Genomic DNA, 18436 nt, shown 5'->3' on the forward strand with positions numbered 1-18436 from the left:
ATGGAAAAAAATACTGGGAAGGAGGGGGATCTACAGTTAATGTAGGTAGCTTTTTTTTAGGTTACTCTTCAAGAAGTTCAATTAATATATATTTTGCATTTCATTATAGTATTTTGTGTGTATGGTCAATAACGAGAATTATAACAATCCCTTTCCCAGAATACTGATGATGCGCTAGGCTTTAGGCTGCCAGGCATTTGACATACACCACCTATAACTTAACATAACGCTGCAAGTTATGAACAATTAGTGTTTAACAACTGAGAGAACTGAGGGCACCAGAAGTTAGGGGACTGATTGAAAGCCCCACAGCTTATAAGGGAGGGAGCCATTACAAACTCTGTCTGGCTGCCTCAATTGCCTGAACTCTTTCCCACCATATCACACAGCTTTGTTATCATATATTATAATTACTAACACTATTAAAGCAGGCATTTATTTATCACTAAGTGATTTAAGTCATTTAGTCTTTCTAGGCTTCAATTTTATCTTGGGTAAAATGAAGTTGACTTACTGATTTCTAATGTTTCATAGAAATATTAATTTATATACAGAATAAAAAATTAAATGGTAATTTTCACAATATTTTTGTTTAAAGAGGAAGATCATTAACATTGGCCCTTACTAAATGTTGTGATGATGGGATCAATCTAGAAATGCTCATGTCATCGCTCTCAAATCCCTCCAGTCCTATTAAGCCAGGACTAGTGATCTTACCATTTTTAATGTTATTCCTTAAAACTTACATGTCAAATGGAATTTCTAGTTCTAGATCCCTGAGGAATCTAGACATCCCATTACTGGGTATATACCCAAAGGACTATAAATCATGCTGCTATAAAGACACATGCACACGTATGTTTATTGTGGCATTATTCACAATAGCAAAGACTTGGAACCAACCCAAATGTCCAACAATGATAGACTGGATTAAGAAAATGTGGCACATAACACCATGGAATACTATGCAGCCATAAAAAATGATGAGTTCATGTCCTTTGTAGGGACATGGATGAAACTGGAAATCATCATTCTCAGTAAACTATCGCAAGAACAAAAAACCAAACACCGCATATTCTCACTCATAGGTGGGAACTGAACAATGAGAACACATGGACACAGGAAGGGGAACATCACACTCTGGGGACTGTTGTGGGGTGGGGGGAGTGGGGAGGGATAGCAGTGGGAGATATACCTAATGCTAGATGACGAGTTAGTGGGTGCAGCGCACCAGCATGGCATATGTATACATATGTAACTAACCTGCACATTGCTCACATGTACCCTAAAACCTAAAGTATAATAAAAAAAAAAAAAAAAACTTACATGTAAGAGGAAATTGTATATTTTTCCCAGCACTATACAAACTATATACTTAAACTTTTTGGCTCCTAAAGAATTAACAACTTGCATTCAGATATAAATAATGCAAAGAAACCCATTTTTCTGGATCTGAAAATAATCAAAAATTTTATTTTAATTCACATTTATTTAAATATAACATTTTTTATAGACACATGAAGGTACTTATAAACATTTATAACATGGTAGGCACAAATATAGATGAAATGTTTAGGTATTTTCGACAAAATTTCACACATAAATTAGACAAACTGACTATGTGCTTGCATTTAGTTTTAAGGGTACATTAACATAGATATTTGAAAAGAATCTTCTTTTACAAAACTACTAGAAATGTTCACATTTGCATCAGTAATAAGTCATATTTCCTAGACTGATGCTTTGTAAGAACTATGTAAAGATCTAATTTAATCATTAACATCATATAGTAACATTATATGTAAATGAAGCATATTTTTGTCAATAGAAATGTTCCTCTAACTTTTAAATAACATAGCATTTGTATTAAAACCATGCCACATTTATTAAACAAACATGCATAATACTTTAAAACTGGAATAATTCATGTACCTTTATGCACAGTGTTTAGTTTCACTATGGCACTCTATCTTTGTGAAAAAATATACTTAAAACTTGGCACAGAGTTAATAAATCATATTACTGGTAATCAAAATAAATGTGATTTCAATTTCCCATGACATAGAAAATTCTCTATCACAATTTACCTCTTCCCTTTACAGTTTATTGACCAATGGCAGTTCTGTTTTCATTAAAGTAAATAATGGATATTCAAGAACTAAAAGTCATATCTAGGTGTTCTGCCTATACTCTAACTGGAAATGAGTTGATTTTAGTTTTTCCAGCAGTAAAACATTTCCATCTGTATTGTGGCCAACAAATTTCTAAATAAGGGTGTTATCAGCAATAATATGTATCATCATGAGATGTTTTTCTTCAGGAGGCAGAGAGGTTGAAAGGAAATGTGGATCTCTTCATAAACTGGGAACATATGTGGTAAGGAGAGCAAATGGCAACCGACGCAGAAGCAGGGAAAGTTCTTTGGAAAGATGGTCAGAGAGCACACTGAAGTAGCAAAAATCCACAGAACAAAGGTGGGAACACAAAAATTATTCACGATGGAAAGGGCTGCCATGGGTTTCAGAAAACCGAAATGGGCCACTCCAGAAAGAACACGCAGAGCAGGTCTAGCATTCTTGTATCAGCAAACTAGCACTGCTGTTTAGGACAAGTTTTAAATTTCCACATCAATGCATCTGAAGAAATTAAGCTAACTGGCAACTTTTTTTCTGAATTCATTCATAAACACTGTGGAAGAAAAAAATTCAGGAATAACACTAATTCAACTTCCTACAAACCAGAGAGGAGACTTCACGCCCACTTCTTGCTCAGACTTCGGAGCTGTAGTAACTGAAAAATGCCACAATTCTTTTTCACAGTTCTTCTAAGATAAATTTGAGGTGTTATATTTTGAGAGACCATCTGAAGGAATCGACTCCCTTCATAAAACCTTCATAGGCTAATTTTTATATTTATTATATGGGAGAAAGGAAGTAGAACTTAAGTTCAATTTGTATACAAATGTACCTTTTTCTTAAAAAGAGAGTAATGAACATAATGCTATTTTCTTTGCTTTATGATCCTTGCTGAGGATCTTAAACAGTGAAATGGCAAAGAACATCAAACAGGTTAAATAAAATAGGCGAACATATTTTAAAGCTGTTAAGATGCAAACAGACATAAAGATTATGAATCACAGAGCACTGAATTTTCAAGAGTGAAATCATACCAAAACCGTGATAAGTTTTCGCTGACATCATAGGAGAGTAAGTGGTCGGGAAGGTCAGTGATGGTGCCCTGTACTGCCAGCACATGCGGGGCCAGGGTGAAGGGCACATCGCTCAGGAGCTCGGCCATTAATGAGCTGTTCTCCAGAGTCTGGCCTGCCTTATTTTCCATCTCAGGGTCTGATACAGTCACACTGGATGAATTTTCTTTGTTGGTCTAAAAATACATATATTTAAAACATTTAGGCCTTGTGAACTTTGAGGTTTAATAACAGTAAATGTGGCATTAATACATCAAAATGATTGAGAAATGTAGACTATATAAATATTCCCAGATTTGAATGCAGCTCTTTACTTTAGAATTACAGTCATCCAAATCTCCATTAGGCTTTAAAATGAATCCTAAACTTTAACTCAGACTGACCACCCACAGACCCCTTAAACACAAACTGGCCTTCTTGTTATTTCCCTTGCTCAGATAATGTCTGCAAAGTCTGTCTCCGCTTTTCCAAATCCTATGTACGTTTTCAGGCTCTGCTAAATTCTCAGCTGCCCTATAAAATCTTGTATCACTGGAGTTCAAAGTGATCTTGCCCATTTCAGAATGCTTATGGAGCAAATTGCCTAAGATGTTATTTGGTGTTGCCTGTATGTGTCCTTGCTAATTGCTGTTCCATATGCAAATATATCTTATCTCCAACTAGACTATAGGGTCCTTGAAGGCAAGCAATCTATCTGGCATATCTTCGTATTTTCAGACTTGCACACTTTACTATTTGACACTAATATATATGTACTCATAATTTATCTCTAATGTATACTATGAGTATTGATTGATTGATTGTCATTGGAACTAACCTGTTATGTCACAAAAGTTACGCAATTTTTTTAAAAAGGATATATCTTGTTCAGTTTCTTTACAATTAATATCTCTTGCAAATCACCTAAATATCAATCAATAGAAGAATGGATAATAAATTGAAATTTATTTACAGCAATGAAGATGAATGGTCTGCCACTACGAGCACCTGGAACCTAACTCAAACCAGCCTGGGCAAAGAAATGACTCCCCCCTCAACCGTCAATCTCAGGCAGAATAAAACTCTCAAGTCTTTACATAGGCCTACTAGCTCCTTCACAATCTGGCTCCAGGTGTGCTTCTGACCTCATCTCCAGCTCGTGTGCCCTGGCCTATTCCTCTTCAATCCCACTGTCTCCTTGCTAGTGCTCCTTGCAAGTGCTTGCTCGTGCACACCGAGCCTGCTTCTGCCTCAGGGCCTTTGCTTTCCATTCCCTCTGACCAGGACACTCTTCTCCAGGACATACACAGGGCTACTTCCCTTACCTCCTTCCAAGTGCTAGCCCAGACGCCATCTCAATGAGGCCTTTTCTCACTTATATAAAACTTACTTTTATGTGGTTTTTGTTTGTTTTTTATTTTTTTGAGACGGAGTCTCGCTCTGTCACCCAGGCTGGGGTGCAGTGCGTGATCCTGGCTCACTGCACCCTCCCTGTCTCAGCCTCCAAAGTAGCTAGGACTATAGGAGCATGCCACCATGCTTGGCTAATTTTTGCATTTTTTTGTACAGACAGGATTTCACTATGTTGCCCAAGCTGGTCTTGAACTCCTGGACTCAAGCGATCTGCCTGCCTCCCAAAATGCTGGGATTACAGGCATGAGCCACTGCACCCAGCCAAGAAGCTTTTGTAGCGCATGTTCACTGCTGTATCTCACATGCCTAGATCAGTGGCTACTGCTCAATAAAGACTTATTGGGCTGTTTTTGGTTGGTAGGCTATTAATTACTGCCTCAATTTCACAACTTGTTATTGTTCTATTCAGAGATTCGACTTCTTCCTGCTTTAGTCTTGGGAGGGTGTATGTGTCCAGGAATTTATCCATTTCTTCTAGATTTTCTAGTTTATTTGCATAGAGGTGTTTATAGTATTCTCTGATGGTAGTTTGTATCTCTGTGGGATCAGTGGTGATATCCTCTTTATCATTTTTTATTGTGTTTATTTGATTCTTCTCTTTTCTTCTTTACTAGTCTGGCTAATGTTCTATCCATTTTGTTAATCTTTCAAAAAACCAGCTCCTGGATTCATTGATTTTTTGAAGGGTTTTTCCTGTCTCTATCTCCTTCGCTTCTGCTCTGATCTTAGTTATTGCTTGCCTTCTGCTAGCTTATGAATTTGTTTGCTCTTGCTTCTCTAGTTCTTTTAATTGTTATGTTAGAGTGTCGATTTTAGATCTTTCCTGCTTTGTCCTGTGGGCATTTAGTGCTATAATGTCTCTGTAAACACTGCTTTAGCTGTGTCCCAGAGATTCTGGTACGTTGTGTCTTTGGTGATAAATGCTAATGGTTATAAATGCTGACAAATTCTTAGACTCTAAGTCTAAAGGAGAAGAATAATTTTCTGGGCCGGGCATAGTGGCTCACACCTGTAATCCCAGCACTTTGGGAGGTTAAGGTGGGCAGATCACCTGAGGTTGGGAGTTCGAGACCAGCCTGACCAACATGGAGAAACCCTGTCTCTACTAAAAATACAAAATACCTCATAAGTGTATAACTTGCTAAATTTTTACAAACTGAACACATTACATGAGCAACCAGCACCCAGATCAGGAAATAGAAAAGACCAGCCCCAGAAGCCCTACTGGTGTTCTCTTGCAGTCACAATCAACCCCCGTCCCGTCAATCACGATCCTTATTTCTAACAACACAGAATTGGTTTTACCTGGTTTTGTATTTTAATTAATTAATTTATTTATTTATTATTTTGAGACAGAGTTTTGCTCTTGTCACCCAGGCTGGAACATCCAGCTACTTTTTGTATTTTTAGTAGAAACAGGGTTTCACCATGTTGGCCAGGCTGGTCTCGAACTCTTGACCTCAGGTGATCCACCCTCCGCCTCCCAAAGTGCTGGGATTACAGGCGTGAGCCACTGTGCCCGGCCTGGTTTTGTATTTTAAATGAATGCAATCATACAGTACAAACTCTTGCTTCTGGCTTCTTTTACTCAACATTATGTGGATGAGATTCATCCAAATTGTTTCATGTTAGATGAAAAAAATCTTGAAGAACATATTGTTGGAGAGGTGATATATTCTGACTGATGTTTTAAAAGAATCACCCTGGTTGCTGGGTTGACAGCAGATAGTAGAGGTGGGGTGGCCAGGGAAAGAAGTGGGAAGATGGCTGGGAATGAGAGATTACTTACGAAGTCGATTAGAGCAGGGATAGCAAAGGTAAGATAAAATGGTTGGATTTTGGATAGACTTTAAGGGTAAAACGAACACAATTTGCTGATGGAATGGACGGTGGGGGTATGAGAACAAAAGCACAGTTAAGGATAAAGCCAAAGTTCTTGGCCTGAGCAATGAGACATATGGAATCACCATTTATAGGGATGCGAAAGAGTACCAGGGAGCAGGAATGGGTGGGAAGATCAAGAGTTCGGTTTTGGAAGTTTCAGTGCCTAGCAGACATCAGGTGGAGCTGTTAGTAGGCAGGGGGATATAATTTGAATCTGGAGCTGGACGAGATCCGGTGGAGAAAGTGGAGAGAAAATTAGAATAGACAATATTTTCTAGGTGTTATGATGTAAATGGGGAAACATCTGTGGGCCAGTAGTTAAAAAGGGATGGGTAGTCAAGAAAAGTTTCTTTTGATTTTTGTTTTTCAAGTTGGGAGAAATAATGACAATTTATAAGCTAATAAGAAGCAGCTCATAAGAAAGGAAAAAATCCATAGAGAATTTATAGAGAAGGAACTCGTCACAAAGCATCTCCAACACCTAAAACAGGGGCCATCAAGAAATATTTTTTAGTGAATGACCTCGAATTAGTAAAGTTAAAAAGCACATGCCTATAAGAGTGGTCTTATAAGTTCATGTGAAAATAACACCAGAGTACTGTTTTAGGACTGCAACTAACAAATGTAATCATACTCTGTTATGATAAAGCTTGTTATAAAGATGTATGTCTGCAGTGGGCAGATCCTGTCTCCTGAAATCTAATTGGGACTCACAATGCTAATTAGCCTCGGGTCAGCCAAGAGTGCAGGTATGAGTAATGACACCACCATTCTATTCTCTTTAAAGGGCTTCCCTATACACTGGTTTATATAGAAAAACTGAAAGGGAAGCAACATTTGGGTGCACCATAAAACCTCAAGATTCCATATGCACCGGGGCTTTGATCACCTGTGAGCAGGAGAACAAAGTGGTTAGGAGCACAGATTCCAGAACCATGCTGCTTGGTATAAATCCCAGGTCTCTTGTTTATTAATAAGCAAATGGCTTTGGGCAAATTATTTAACTTCTCCGTGCCTCAGTTTCCTTAGCTGTATTATGAGATTGATAACAGTTAACTATTTCACAGGATTGTTAAATGCAAGGATTAAACAAAGTTATATTTATAAGTAAGCAGAACAGTGCTCGGCACATGTTAATAAGTGAATAAATAACATTTTAGAAATGCCAAATCCCATTTGGGTTTAGAAGAAGTTTAGAATCCATTCATCTCTTTTGTTTTGACACTCACCGGTAGTTCAAATAATACCTTTCCCTCTCCTTTTATTTCTTGCTTTCTCTCTTAATCTCAAGGGTAAATGTTCCCTAGATCTGGTAGTCTCATCCCACTCAAGCTTTCTTTTCTTTTTTGGTTGTGTATAGAATGTTCTAGAGTTTCATTAGCGAAATCATCTCCTTTTTTAAACAAAAGCATTCCTGACATCCCACCTTCTCCACTAAAGTGGAGGTATAGGCATACATTCTTTTATTGCACTTTGCTTTATGGTACTTCATAGATACTCCATTTTTTACAAATTGAAGGTTTGTGGCAACCCTGCATCAAGTTAAGTCTACTGGAGTCATTTATCCAGCAGCATGTGTTCACTTTGTGTGTCTATGTCACATTATTATAATTCCCACAATATTTCAGATTTTTTTCATTATTCTATCTGCTTTGGTGAGGCATGATCAGTGATCTTTGATGTTATTATTGTATTTGTTTTGCAGTGCCACGAACCATGCCCACGTAAGACGATAAATTTAACTGATAAATGTTGTGTGTGTTCTGATTGTTCCACCAACTAGTTGGCCATTCCCCTATCTGCCTCTCCTCAGACTTCCCTGAGACAGCTCAGTATACTTTTAATTAAGACATGTACATTTGTTTAGACATACTGCTATTGCACACTTAATAGATGACAATATAGTGTAAGCATAACTTTTATATGTAGTGGGAAACAAAAAAATTTATGCGGCTCGCTTTAATCAATTTTCACTTTATTGCAGTGGTGTAGAACTGAACCCAAATTATCTTCGAGGTATGCCTGTACGTTACTTGTAGCATTTTGCTTTCTAAACACACAACTTCTTTTTTTTTTTATGGCTGAGTAGAGCAGACTTTACTGATGGGACATGAAGGCCCCCTCCTCTTTCGGAGGTCTGCATGGAACTGAGGAGGGGAGATTCTTGATGTGGTGGGAGACTAAGTGTGGCAAGGACTCCCCAGCAGCTGAGGGTCTCGCTCTTCCTCTCGAAACACACAGCTCCTAAGGCTTAACTCTCCAGCAGCAATATTTATTCCCTTGTTCATATTTTTATTAATCCTCTTTTTTTTTGACAATTCTTTGTTATTTGTGAGAAAGTAATTCCTTGAGGACAAGAATGTATCAAACTATATCTAGTACAGTAAAAAAATTGGGACATGGTTTCTCGTTCAAGTTATCCTGATAAAACTGCCATCTGACCTGAAGGGGGTTGCTTTACCCATTTGAGCTTCAGCCCACTATTACGTAAAATGAGTGAAGAGGGACAAAAGATGATGATGAAGACAACTAGGATGACAATGGTGACAAGACAGCAACTAGCATATACGGAACACTTTGTGTCAGGCTGTATCTAAGCTGTTTAAATGTATTTGCTCATTTAAGTCTTACAACAGCCTTGTAAGGGTGTGTGCTCCTATTAGTCCCGTATTAAAGACAAGAGGAAACTGAGGCACAGACAGGTTAAGGAAGTTGTCCCAGATTACACAGCTTGTCAGTGGTGAAATTGATAATCAAACCCAATGACCATTAAAGCTCTATATTCCAAGACCTTGCACATTTCAGACATGCTTTGGATAGAATGATTGACTGAATGAACAGTGCTTCAAAAATTTTAGGGTACAGTATTAGAAAATATAACAGTTACTAAAGTAGCATATCTTGGCTTAATTTAGGAAGAAAAAAGATGCTAATATTTTGTACCTTAAAGAAGAAAGGACTGAGAAAATCATTAAGGTGACAGATCATACAGACAGGCTGAAGAAGGATGGAAAAGCAACTCTAATTTAAGATATATTTATCCCTGGAAACGAATCTACCAGCAGTCTGGATGAGACCATGGGAAAAACACCATGGACAGTGAAAAATTGTCTGTGAGTTGATAATTATTGAAACAGACACGAAGGTAAGTGGGAATGCACTATAGTATTCTTTCCACCTTTGCATAAGCTTGAAAATTTTTCATAATTAAGTTTTTAAAAATTAGTTTAACAATACAATGGGCAAAGTGTTCCACCAAATGCCTCCTAGGATGATGTGAATTTCAGCTGTGCTGTAAGTATTACTCCAGCATCTATCTCTTAACTGTTGGCTATAGTGCAACATTACAGTCTCCAAGGAGGCTGCCTGCCCTCTTGGCAGCAGGGTGAGTGCCATGATGCAGCTGCTGTTGGCATGCTGAGAGCTGGAAGGGGAGAAATATAAGCCAAAACAAGAGTAAGTCACAAAGAAAATGTGAGTCAAAATTCAAGGACCCTACAGCCTATAAACCTGATCACTAAGTCTGGCAGCCAATGGAAGCAGCGGTGGGGGCTGGGGGTTTAAACAGGTGCATGAGTTCCCCTGCAAAAAAGCAGCTTTCTCTTAGACACAAAGTCTTGTGATTTTTTTCATTTGCATAATAAAATGGGTCTTTAATGGGAAGAATTAGTATGTTAACCACAATAGAGCAAGAAGAAAAGACTCAATTAACCTTTTGGTTAATAGCCAAATTTTAGAAAATTAATTCAAATACTAAGTTCATAAAGCATATTTGTTATTTTTGTGATGAATCCTGTTCACAGAAATGCTGCTATCATAATGTTTCTGAGTATAGTTTCTTCATAAACCTAGCTTTAATACTTCTTTTTCAAATTAGTGGTTGCCCTTACTTAGTTTAAATATGAGCATACCATGTCAGATTTTTTTAATCTTACAAAGAAAATTAACAGTCTTATTTATATCATTACAACAAATAAAGTTTGCTGTTATAAGCTGTTTTCATATGTTTGTATAAAAACTATTTCTTGTTCATCAGTTAACCTGTTAAAAAATTGACTGGCCAAATTTATTTTCATTCCTTACATTCTATTATCTTTATTTCAAGTAATTCAAAGAGGTTTACAGGCACTCTTCCTCCCTTTCTTGCAGGGGGGTGTAAAAATTCATGAGGTTCAATCTTAAAAATCTTCTCAGAGCTTAGGAAAAAACACACTCCAAGAATACAAGGCATATAACACTTTTCAGCAAAGGGTTGGAAAAATGAAGTCACTTCCCCGGAGCAACAGAAGGTTAGTGGCATCCTTGTGAACCTCGCTCTTGGGTGTTTGAAAGCAAGGAAATTCAGGTTTAAGAACAGACAACTACAATTTTCCTGGCACAAAATTCCAGTAACCACCATGAAGTCTATTAGGAGGCGCCAACTTTGCAGACGCACTAACAATTGGAGACCTCATCTACTTAGCTATATCCAACTAAATTATGAATATTTTATTAATATGAAAGTCATCTATATTTGGCTTCTTTTAAAACCTCCTGCTTTTTTCTGCAACCTATGCCTCAGATAGAGATAAAATAGTATGCTATAAAAGCAAAATATTGATGCATTAAAATTTAGAAACCAGCCTTAACTAAAACAGCAATAGAACCTATTAAAATAACATGAAACCAGGTATAAAACACTCTTCTAACACATTCAATTTACATGCAAAGAAGGTAGCTGTATCAAGCATATTTCTAGAAAACAGGTTACAAAAAGAAGAGGTAATATCAAGCTCTGGCTGTCTATGCCTTTAAATTCTAATGTCTATAAATAAAAGACATGCTTCTTTGAACAACAGCCTGAACAAGCAACACTGTCACTTTATCTCCCTAGATAACTATCCATTCTATTCTGGCTTCAGCTGGTATCTGCTTGCATTACATCAGCTTCTTGACTGTGGGGTGAGGTGGAGGGGCAAATCTGAGTTAGAAGCATCAGGGGACAGAGGTTAGGAGAAGGTGATATAAGCTATGGCACAGTTAAGGCAGTACTCAAGCTTTTTATTTTTTATAAGAAGCTGGTCACTAATAAATGTCTGTCTAGCTATTAAATGCCTGAGAGTTGGTGTCCTGCACCTATGTAATTCCTAAGAAATACTCTCCTTTCACTTGGGAGAAATCATATTGCAATGGCAAAGATCGTTTCCTATTTTTCTCCAAGTTCCCAGTACCCAGAACAGCACCTATATATACAAAGTGCTCATTAAATGCTTTTGAATGGCACTAGATCTGGTCCCCTCTTTTTCAGATACTCTAGGCACTCAGACTTGATTTTAAAATTGAAGGGTTAGGTCAAAGAAAGAAATAAAAACCCAGGACATGTTGTCACTGATACAGAAATTAGGTGGGAGAAGCTGAATTCACAGAAGATTTCTATCTCCATGTGGCCTGGGTGTTAGTTTCGCCTAGAAGTGAGGGCTCCAGTTCAAGAATGCTATATTTCAGTAGCAAACTAAGAGGCTAGGTTAGAAGACAGATTATTTTCTCTGTTCCTTTCTTAGTCTCTGACATCATTTCAGTTTACCTTCTGGCTCATGATTTTTTTTTTTTTTTCAGTACTTTTTCCATTTTCTCTTCTTTCTCTTTCCTTCAATATTTCCACCTGCTTGTGCTCCCTGGTTCTCCAATCTTTCTTTTAAAAAGAAAAAAAATGTTCTCCCGACTTCCTCTTTTCAGAACTCCAGCTGAACGTACATACAAGTGCAGAAGGGGAAGTAAGCAGGCTGTTACTTGCTTCTGTAATCTGTTCCATGTATTCTTGGAAAAGTGGTTTGTCTGAAGCTGGAAAAATCTTCTGTACTAGCCAACTAGAGTGGGGGCGCGGTGGAAAGAGGAAAGAGAAGCATTTCAGGAAAGGAACCAGGCAAGAAATAGTGCGTTAAATGCAGGATCCTATTTAATACTGGTTTTGAAAACACAAAAGGCTGTTTCAGTGATTTTTTTAAAACTGTTTTAAAGTTGGTTTATAGAAAGTCATAAACTCTAACTGTAAGCTGTCCAGGCAGCTCATATTTTCCCAGTAGGCCTTCCCCCCTCATGATTCTCAGCACACATTTCACCTTTCTCTTCTCTCCTCTAGCCCTATGTCACTACCTTCCTCCTCACTGCTGGCAGGTGGGCCAGCCTCCTATTTCACGGAGAAAACAGGAACCACCAAGTGAGGATCTCCTCTATCTGCCCCACCCCCCCAAAAATGTATCTGCATTTGTATCCGACCCCTTCCCCAGAGCTTCCAGGGCTGCAGATCCACCCAGTGCAAACTCTTCAAGGACATGACTACATCAATTAGGGGGAGTCTCCTAATTGCTAATCTTTCCTAGAAGCAATTAATCATTTTTTAAAATTCGACTCAACTCTATATTGCCTATTGGAATATCACCTTCCTAACTCCCATACTATATCTTTCCATGTTTTTTTCACAGCCAGGCTGAGACCATTGTTGGCACACACTGTCTGCCATGCCTCCCTCACCCACTGCAACCTGCCTCCTGCCTGCACCCCTCTACTGAGTCTGCTTTCACAAAGGTTACTAATAATCACTCTCTTGCTAAATTCAGAAAATGTTTGGAAGTGCTAATCTGAAATGACCACTTTGTAGCACTTACTGCTACTGACTCTCTCTCTGAGTTTTTATTTCTTGGCTTTGGTACACTTGTTAGTTTTGTTTTCTACATGTCTAGCTGGTTATTCTTTTTGTCTGCTTCTCAAGGGATGCTGTTCTTTAGGGTTTCATTTCTGTTCCTTCTCTCTTCCTAATCTCAACACACTTCTTTGGATGAGCTTATCTGATATGGATCATGCCTACTGCTCCACTCTTCCACTCCCCCAAAAGTAATATGTATGTAGATACATGCACATATACCAATCTCAAACTCGGATTTCTCTCTAGAGTTCCTGATCCATATGTTCAACTCCTATTATACATTTCCTTTTGGATATTCCATAGGACATCTTACACTCAACATGTTTTAAACCTGGCTCTTAGCTTAGTCCCTTCCTTACCTTAACCTTACCTCAAACTTAATGCTCTTCCAATCTTCCAATATTTTCTGTATCAGTGAAGAGAACCTACATAGTTGCCCAACACAGAAACCTGTATCATCTTTGACGTTTCCCTCCCTCTCACTTCCTCCATGCAATAAATCCTATTGACTTTTCTGAGTCCTATTGACTTTTCTGCTTTTAATATCTCCCCTAATTCATCCATTTCTCTTCAGGTTCATGTCATTCTCTTCATTCAGGATACTAAGGTCCCGTTCCTTGAATGCTGCAAGAGTTTCCCATGTACAGCTTTACTACCCTACACTACACTCTCCCTACCACTTGTAGCATATAAAACACATTCTCTTCCTTGCTTAACATTCCTCAATGCCTTTGAAAAAAGACCAAACTCCTTATCATGACACACAAGCATGACCTGGCCTTGCTTACCCCGCCACTTTCTTGTACTGTTATTCCTAAACTCTTTACTGCATCCATACCAAGCTATCTGCTGTTATCCAAACCTTTTCATGGTGCCTACTGCTTTCCACTCCCTCAAAAGTAGATATGTATGTAGATTCATGCATGTGTGTGTACACACACTTTCTCTTTAGTTCTGAGCCTTGGCTCATTTAATTACTTTAACCTAAGTTAAGACATCCTCTCTTCTACTCCCTTCATCTTGCCTATTTCAATTTGCCCTTCCAGGTCACACAAGCCTCTTTTAGAAAGACTTCCCCAACTAACTCCCCAAACCCGGGCCAAGTAACCATCCCTGTGTTCCCATAACAGCTTGTGCATACTTCTCTCACAGCACACATCACAGTCGACTAGAATTCCCTGTCACCCCCACAAACGTATGGGCTGTTCAAAGCCAGGGACTACAGCTTTCATTCCCATTTCCTTCCCAGCCAGCACAATGTGGGGCTCATAACAGATAATCAATACATGTTTACTGAATGACCGAATAATCTAAATTTCTTCATAAATTTTATATTCACATTTCTTCTGAATAAGCTAGGAATTAGGATGTTGGCCCTCAATTCCTGCATTTCTTTGTTTTTCTAAGATTTTACCAAACCCATTTTGCCCGTTATCACCAACATGATAAACTACGGATGGTATTAAATGCAGAGATAAACTGGTTTGTGACTCCAGCTACATCCATTTCCTTAAGCATGAGATAAGTTGTTCCTTGACTTGCCAAATGAACAGCTTTACAAATTATCTCCTAAAGGAAGTTTAACGGGGTCCTGCCACAATGTAGATGAAATTGTTGGGGAAAGATTTTTCCTACAGACCCATCTTCTCACTGAGCTAGCCTCATCTACTCCAAAGTCCTCTTAACCAACCTGCCTTACACAGCTCTTCTCTCCCAGGAATCAGTGTTTCTCTCCAGCTACATGGTATAATCTGGAGGGGCTGCAGTGTAGCCTATGCTTGGGGACAGTGGACATGAACAGCAACAGGGTGGCAGGACTAGGTAGGTACTGAAAAGGAAGGAGAGCCTCAGAGATGAGAGCTGCAGAGGAGGGTAGGCAAGGGGATGAACCCCACAGGTTCAGGGATCAGTCTCACAAGGCTGTGCCCATTCCAGATGCCAATCACAAATTCAGGTCACAAGTACCTTTGACTGATGAGCTATAAAGTCAAGGATTCCCACAGCCCCCTCCTCCGGGTTGATAATTTGCTAGAGCACCTTACAAAACCCAGAAAAACAATTTTCTTCACATTATTGGTTTATTACAGAGGATACCCTCACGAACAGTCAAACAGAAGAGATGCATAGGGCAAGATCAGGGGAAGCAGTATGGGGCTCCCACACCCTTTCCAGGGACCTCACCCTTTTAGCACCTCAATGTGTTCACCAATCCAGAAACTCTTGGAACCCACTATTTAGAGGTTTTTATGGAGGTTTTATTACATAGGCATAAAAATCATTGGCCACTGGTGATTAACTCAATCTCTAGCTCTTCTTCCTTCCCAGAGGTTAAGGAGTGCGTCTGATGGTTCCAACCCTCTAATTACATGGTTGGTTCCTCTGGCAAATGGTCCTTCATTCTGATGCTATATAGAAACCACCAAGAGCCGTCTCATTAGTACAGTGGGTCCTCAGATAACATTGTTTTTGTTCAATGTTACAACATGGATGAAAAAAAAAACTCAATTCTTCAAGGGGCCACTGTGTGTGTGTGTGTGTGTGTGCGTGCGTGTGTGTGTGTGTGTGTGTGTGTGTGGAGTTTTCATGTTCTCCTCATGTCTAGGTGGGTTTTCTTCAGGTACTCTGGTTCCCTCACACATCCCCAAGCTGTGCATGTTAGAAGAACTGGCGTTTCTGCGTTGTCCCCATCTGCTTGAGTGTGGGTGTGTATGAGTGTGCCCTGTGATGGGATGGTGCCCTGTCCAGCTCTGGATACCCCCTCATACCCTGAGCTGCTGGGATATGCTCCGGCAACTCCAAACTCAAATAACTGGGTGAGTAATGTTCTTACTTGTCTTTATTAATATTTCTAAATGTAGAGGTCACATTTATTTCAATGTTTATTATTAGAAGTGTTTTGGTCTTTATTTAGAAGTTTGGTGATTTTTTGTGACCACAAATATACCATAGCAACTTAACTCTTATTTCTATCAATCAACCTATGGTAAAAATATGTCGTTTTGCTTAAAGTTGTAGCTTCCAAGAACCTATCGAGGATGTCAATGGAGGGTTTACTGCATAAAATCGGGCATGGTTGAAAGGAACTTGTTATGGATAACAAAAGATGCTCCTCTCACCCCTATCACTCAGGAAATTCAAAGTGTTCTAGAAGCTCAGTGTCAGGAACCAGAGACAAAGACCAAATATATATTTCTTATTATCACAGTGGATGACAGGCGTAAGCCTGTATTTCTAGGTGGGCTAAGCTAAACCCTAATATCCTAAGGCCCCGGGAGAGTCTCTGTCTCCTTATCTCTCTACTTGGACTGGGGGAAAAAAGTGACCAAAGGGAGAGTATTTTGTGGTGCCTTAAACTTCCCCACAGAGGTAGACATGGGACAGTGGGAGTGCACAAGTCCATCTTAGCTATTACACTATCCACCCACCGCTGTATGTATCTTGTTTCTCTGTTTGGTGGCTCTTTGGTCTTATTTCTCCATTGGCTCTCGATATAAGAAGGAAAAAGAGTGCCCTTTATTAGTACTTAAGACCCCCACCAACTTCTACTGCCCATTTACATAAAAAAGGCATATTAACCACACCAAAACAAAACAAAACACAAAACAAAAACCGAAGTAAAGCAGATGTTAAATGATCTGGAAATTTAAAATATAACAAACTAAGGGTTTAAAAAACTTGCATGCCCTATAGTACTGTACGAAACAACATATTGGTACCATTTATTCAAAGTTTCATGATAATTCAGTTAGATCTAAGAGATCAGAAAAGTTCTCATCAGAACCTTGGAAAAATAACAAATGACATTTGTATGGTGCTTTATACAGTTTTCAAAGTAGTTTCACATGTATTGAATTTGAACCTCACAACTCACTAAATTTGATAGGGAAGCTATTATTTCATTCTCATCTTCTGAGGCTCAGAGGTTAGTGACTATCACAACACCACTAACTGGCAGAGACTTACACTTTGGGTCTTCTGACTTAAAATCCAATGCTCCCTGTCCCATACTCCAAGTCAATGACAGTCACATATAGACTACAAAACAAGTATGTATCCCCTGTGTCCAGATCGTAACAATGTCAATGCAGCCTACATAAGCAATCTCTAACAATGTAATCCAACTTGGCCAAGCTGATTTCTTTTTTTTTACATTGAATCAGCAATATTTCAATTTTATGTACTATAGTATAATTTCACAAAAAATGTTTTACTGAAGTTTACCTAGACATTATCATAATTTTCTTTATGAGTCTAAGCAAACTGAATTGGTTAAAGCCTTCCAGTAAATTTCCATCAAGGGAAATAATTTTAAAGGTTATTTGTCTGGAGTTTTTTTGTTTTTTGTTTTGTTTTTAGGTCTCAAGTTTAGCAATTTCTTTATGCACAAGCGTCATCTGGATTGGAAAGTGAAGGTCCAAAAATAAAGACTGTGCCACTATAGAAACTGAGTTTAAACTAACAGTTAAACTAAGCATCTTATTACTAGGTTAAATCTACCAAGCTGGCTACAACATGTAGTAGCTTAGAAAACTACAGCATCTAATTACAACCAAGGTTGCAAAACAGTTAAGGCTTTTGTGCACGAATTCTTCAAGCTTATTATGTATACCACAGGTCTGAAGAACTTGATATCCCTTGTTAGTCACACTGGATTCTATTAATACTTAACTTCCCATTTATACAGCCTTATGTATTGTAAGTATCCATTCAACTTCTTCAGAATGTAATGCAACAAGGTCATATTTTTTCCAGATAATTTAAAAGGAAAACAATGAGAAATAATCTTGCCCCATCTCCTCAGCATGCTGAACATTAATTTCACTGAAGTGAATAATCCTCATTTCAGTGAAACAATAAAGTACTTCAGTCATCTACATATACAATAAGAAAGAAAATCGAACACTTTCCATTTTTAAACCTGGTAAGAAAATATAAATATATTATACTAATTTGTTTTTATATAAATAAATTGACATCACTTATATGATATTGACTGAATGCAAATAAATGACATAAGATACAGTCAAAAATACAAAAAGAAAGTAAATCTAAAAATATTAAGTACCAGCTGCATGTTGGGTTTTTTGGTGTGTGCTTTGATAGAATGAACATTTGCCATTCTCATAACCTAAGTATGATATACATTTTTAAGAACAAATAATTAAATGTTATGACAAACAACAATGAATATAGTTATTTCATGTTAAGGCTGTTGTCTGAGCACAAAAAACTAATCTGTTCTGCTGCTCTTAATATATGCTGAAAATGTA

The 18436-nt window shown here is 38.2% G+C and overlaps 1 protein-coding gene across 2 annotated transcripts in view; it reads right to left on the minus strand.

Annotated features, from left to right (window-relative positions):
- UMAD1 (UBAP1-MVB12-associated (UMA) domain containing 1) overlaps nt 1–18436 on the minus strand; it is a 300107-nt gene that overhangs the window by 61333 nt on the left and 220338 nt on the right. The window contains exon 4 of one of the 2 annotated variants that reach the window (XM_054496639.2): nt 1442–3384. The exons of the other annotated variant lie outside the window; for it this stretch is intronic. Within the exon in view, the coding sequence (XP_054352614.1) occupies nt 3127–3384 (258 nt within the window). The 3' untranslated portion in view covers nt 1442–3126. Of the gene's footprint in view, nt 1–1441; nt 3385–18436 lie in introns of those variants that run through there. 2 annotated transcript variants of the gene reach the window in all.

Source organism: Pongo pygmaeus, chromosome 6, assembly GCF_028885625.2.
Source record: "Pongo pygmaeus isolate AG05252 chromosome 6, NHGRI_mPonPyg2-v2.0_pri, whole genome shotgun sequence".
NCBI classification, from domain to species: domain Eukaryota; kingdom Metazoa; phylum Chordata; class Mammalia; order Primates; family Hominidae; genus Pongo; species Pongo pygmaeus.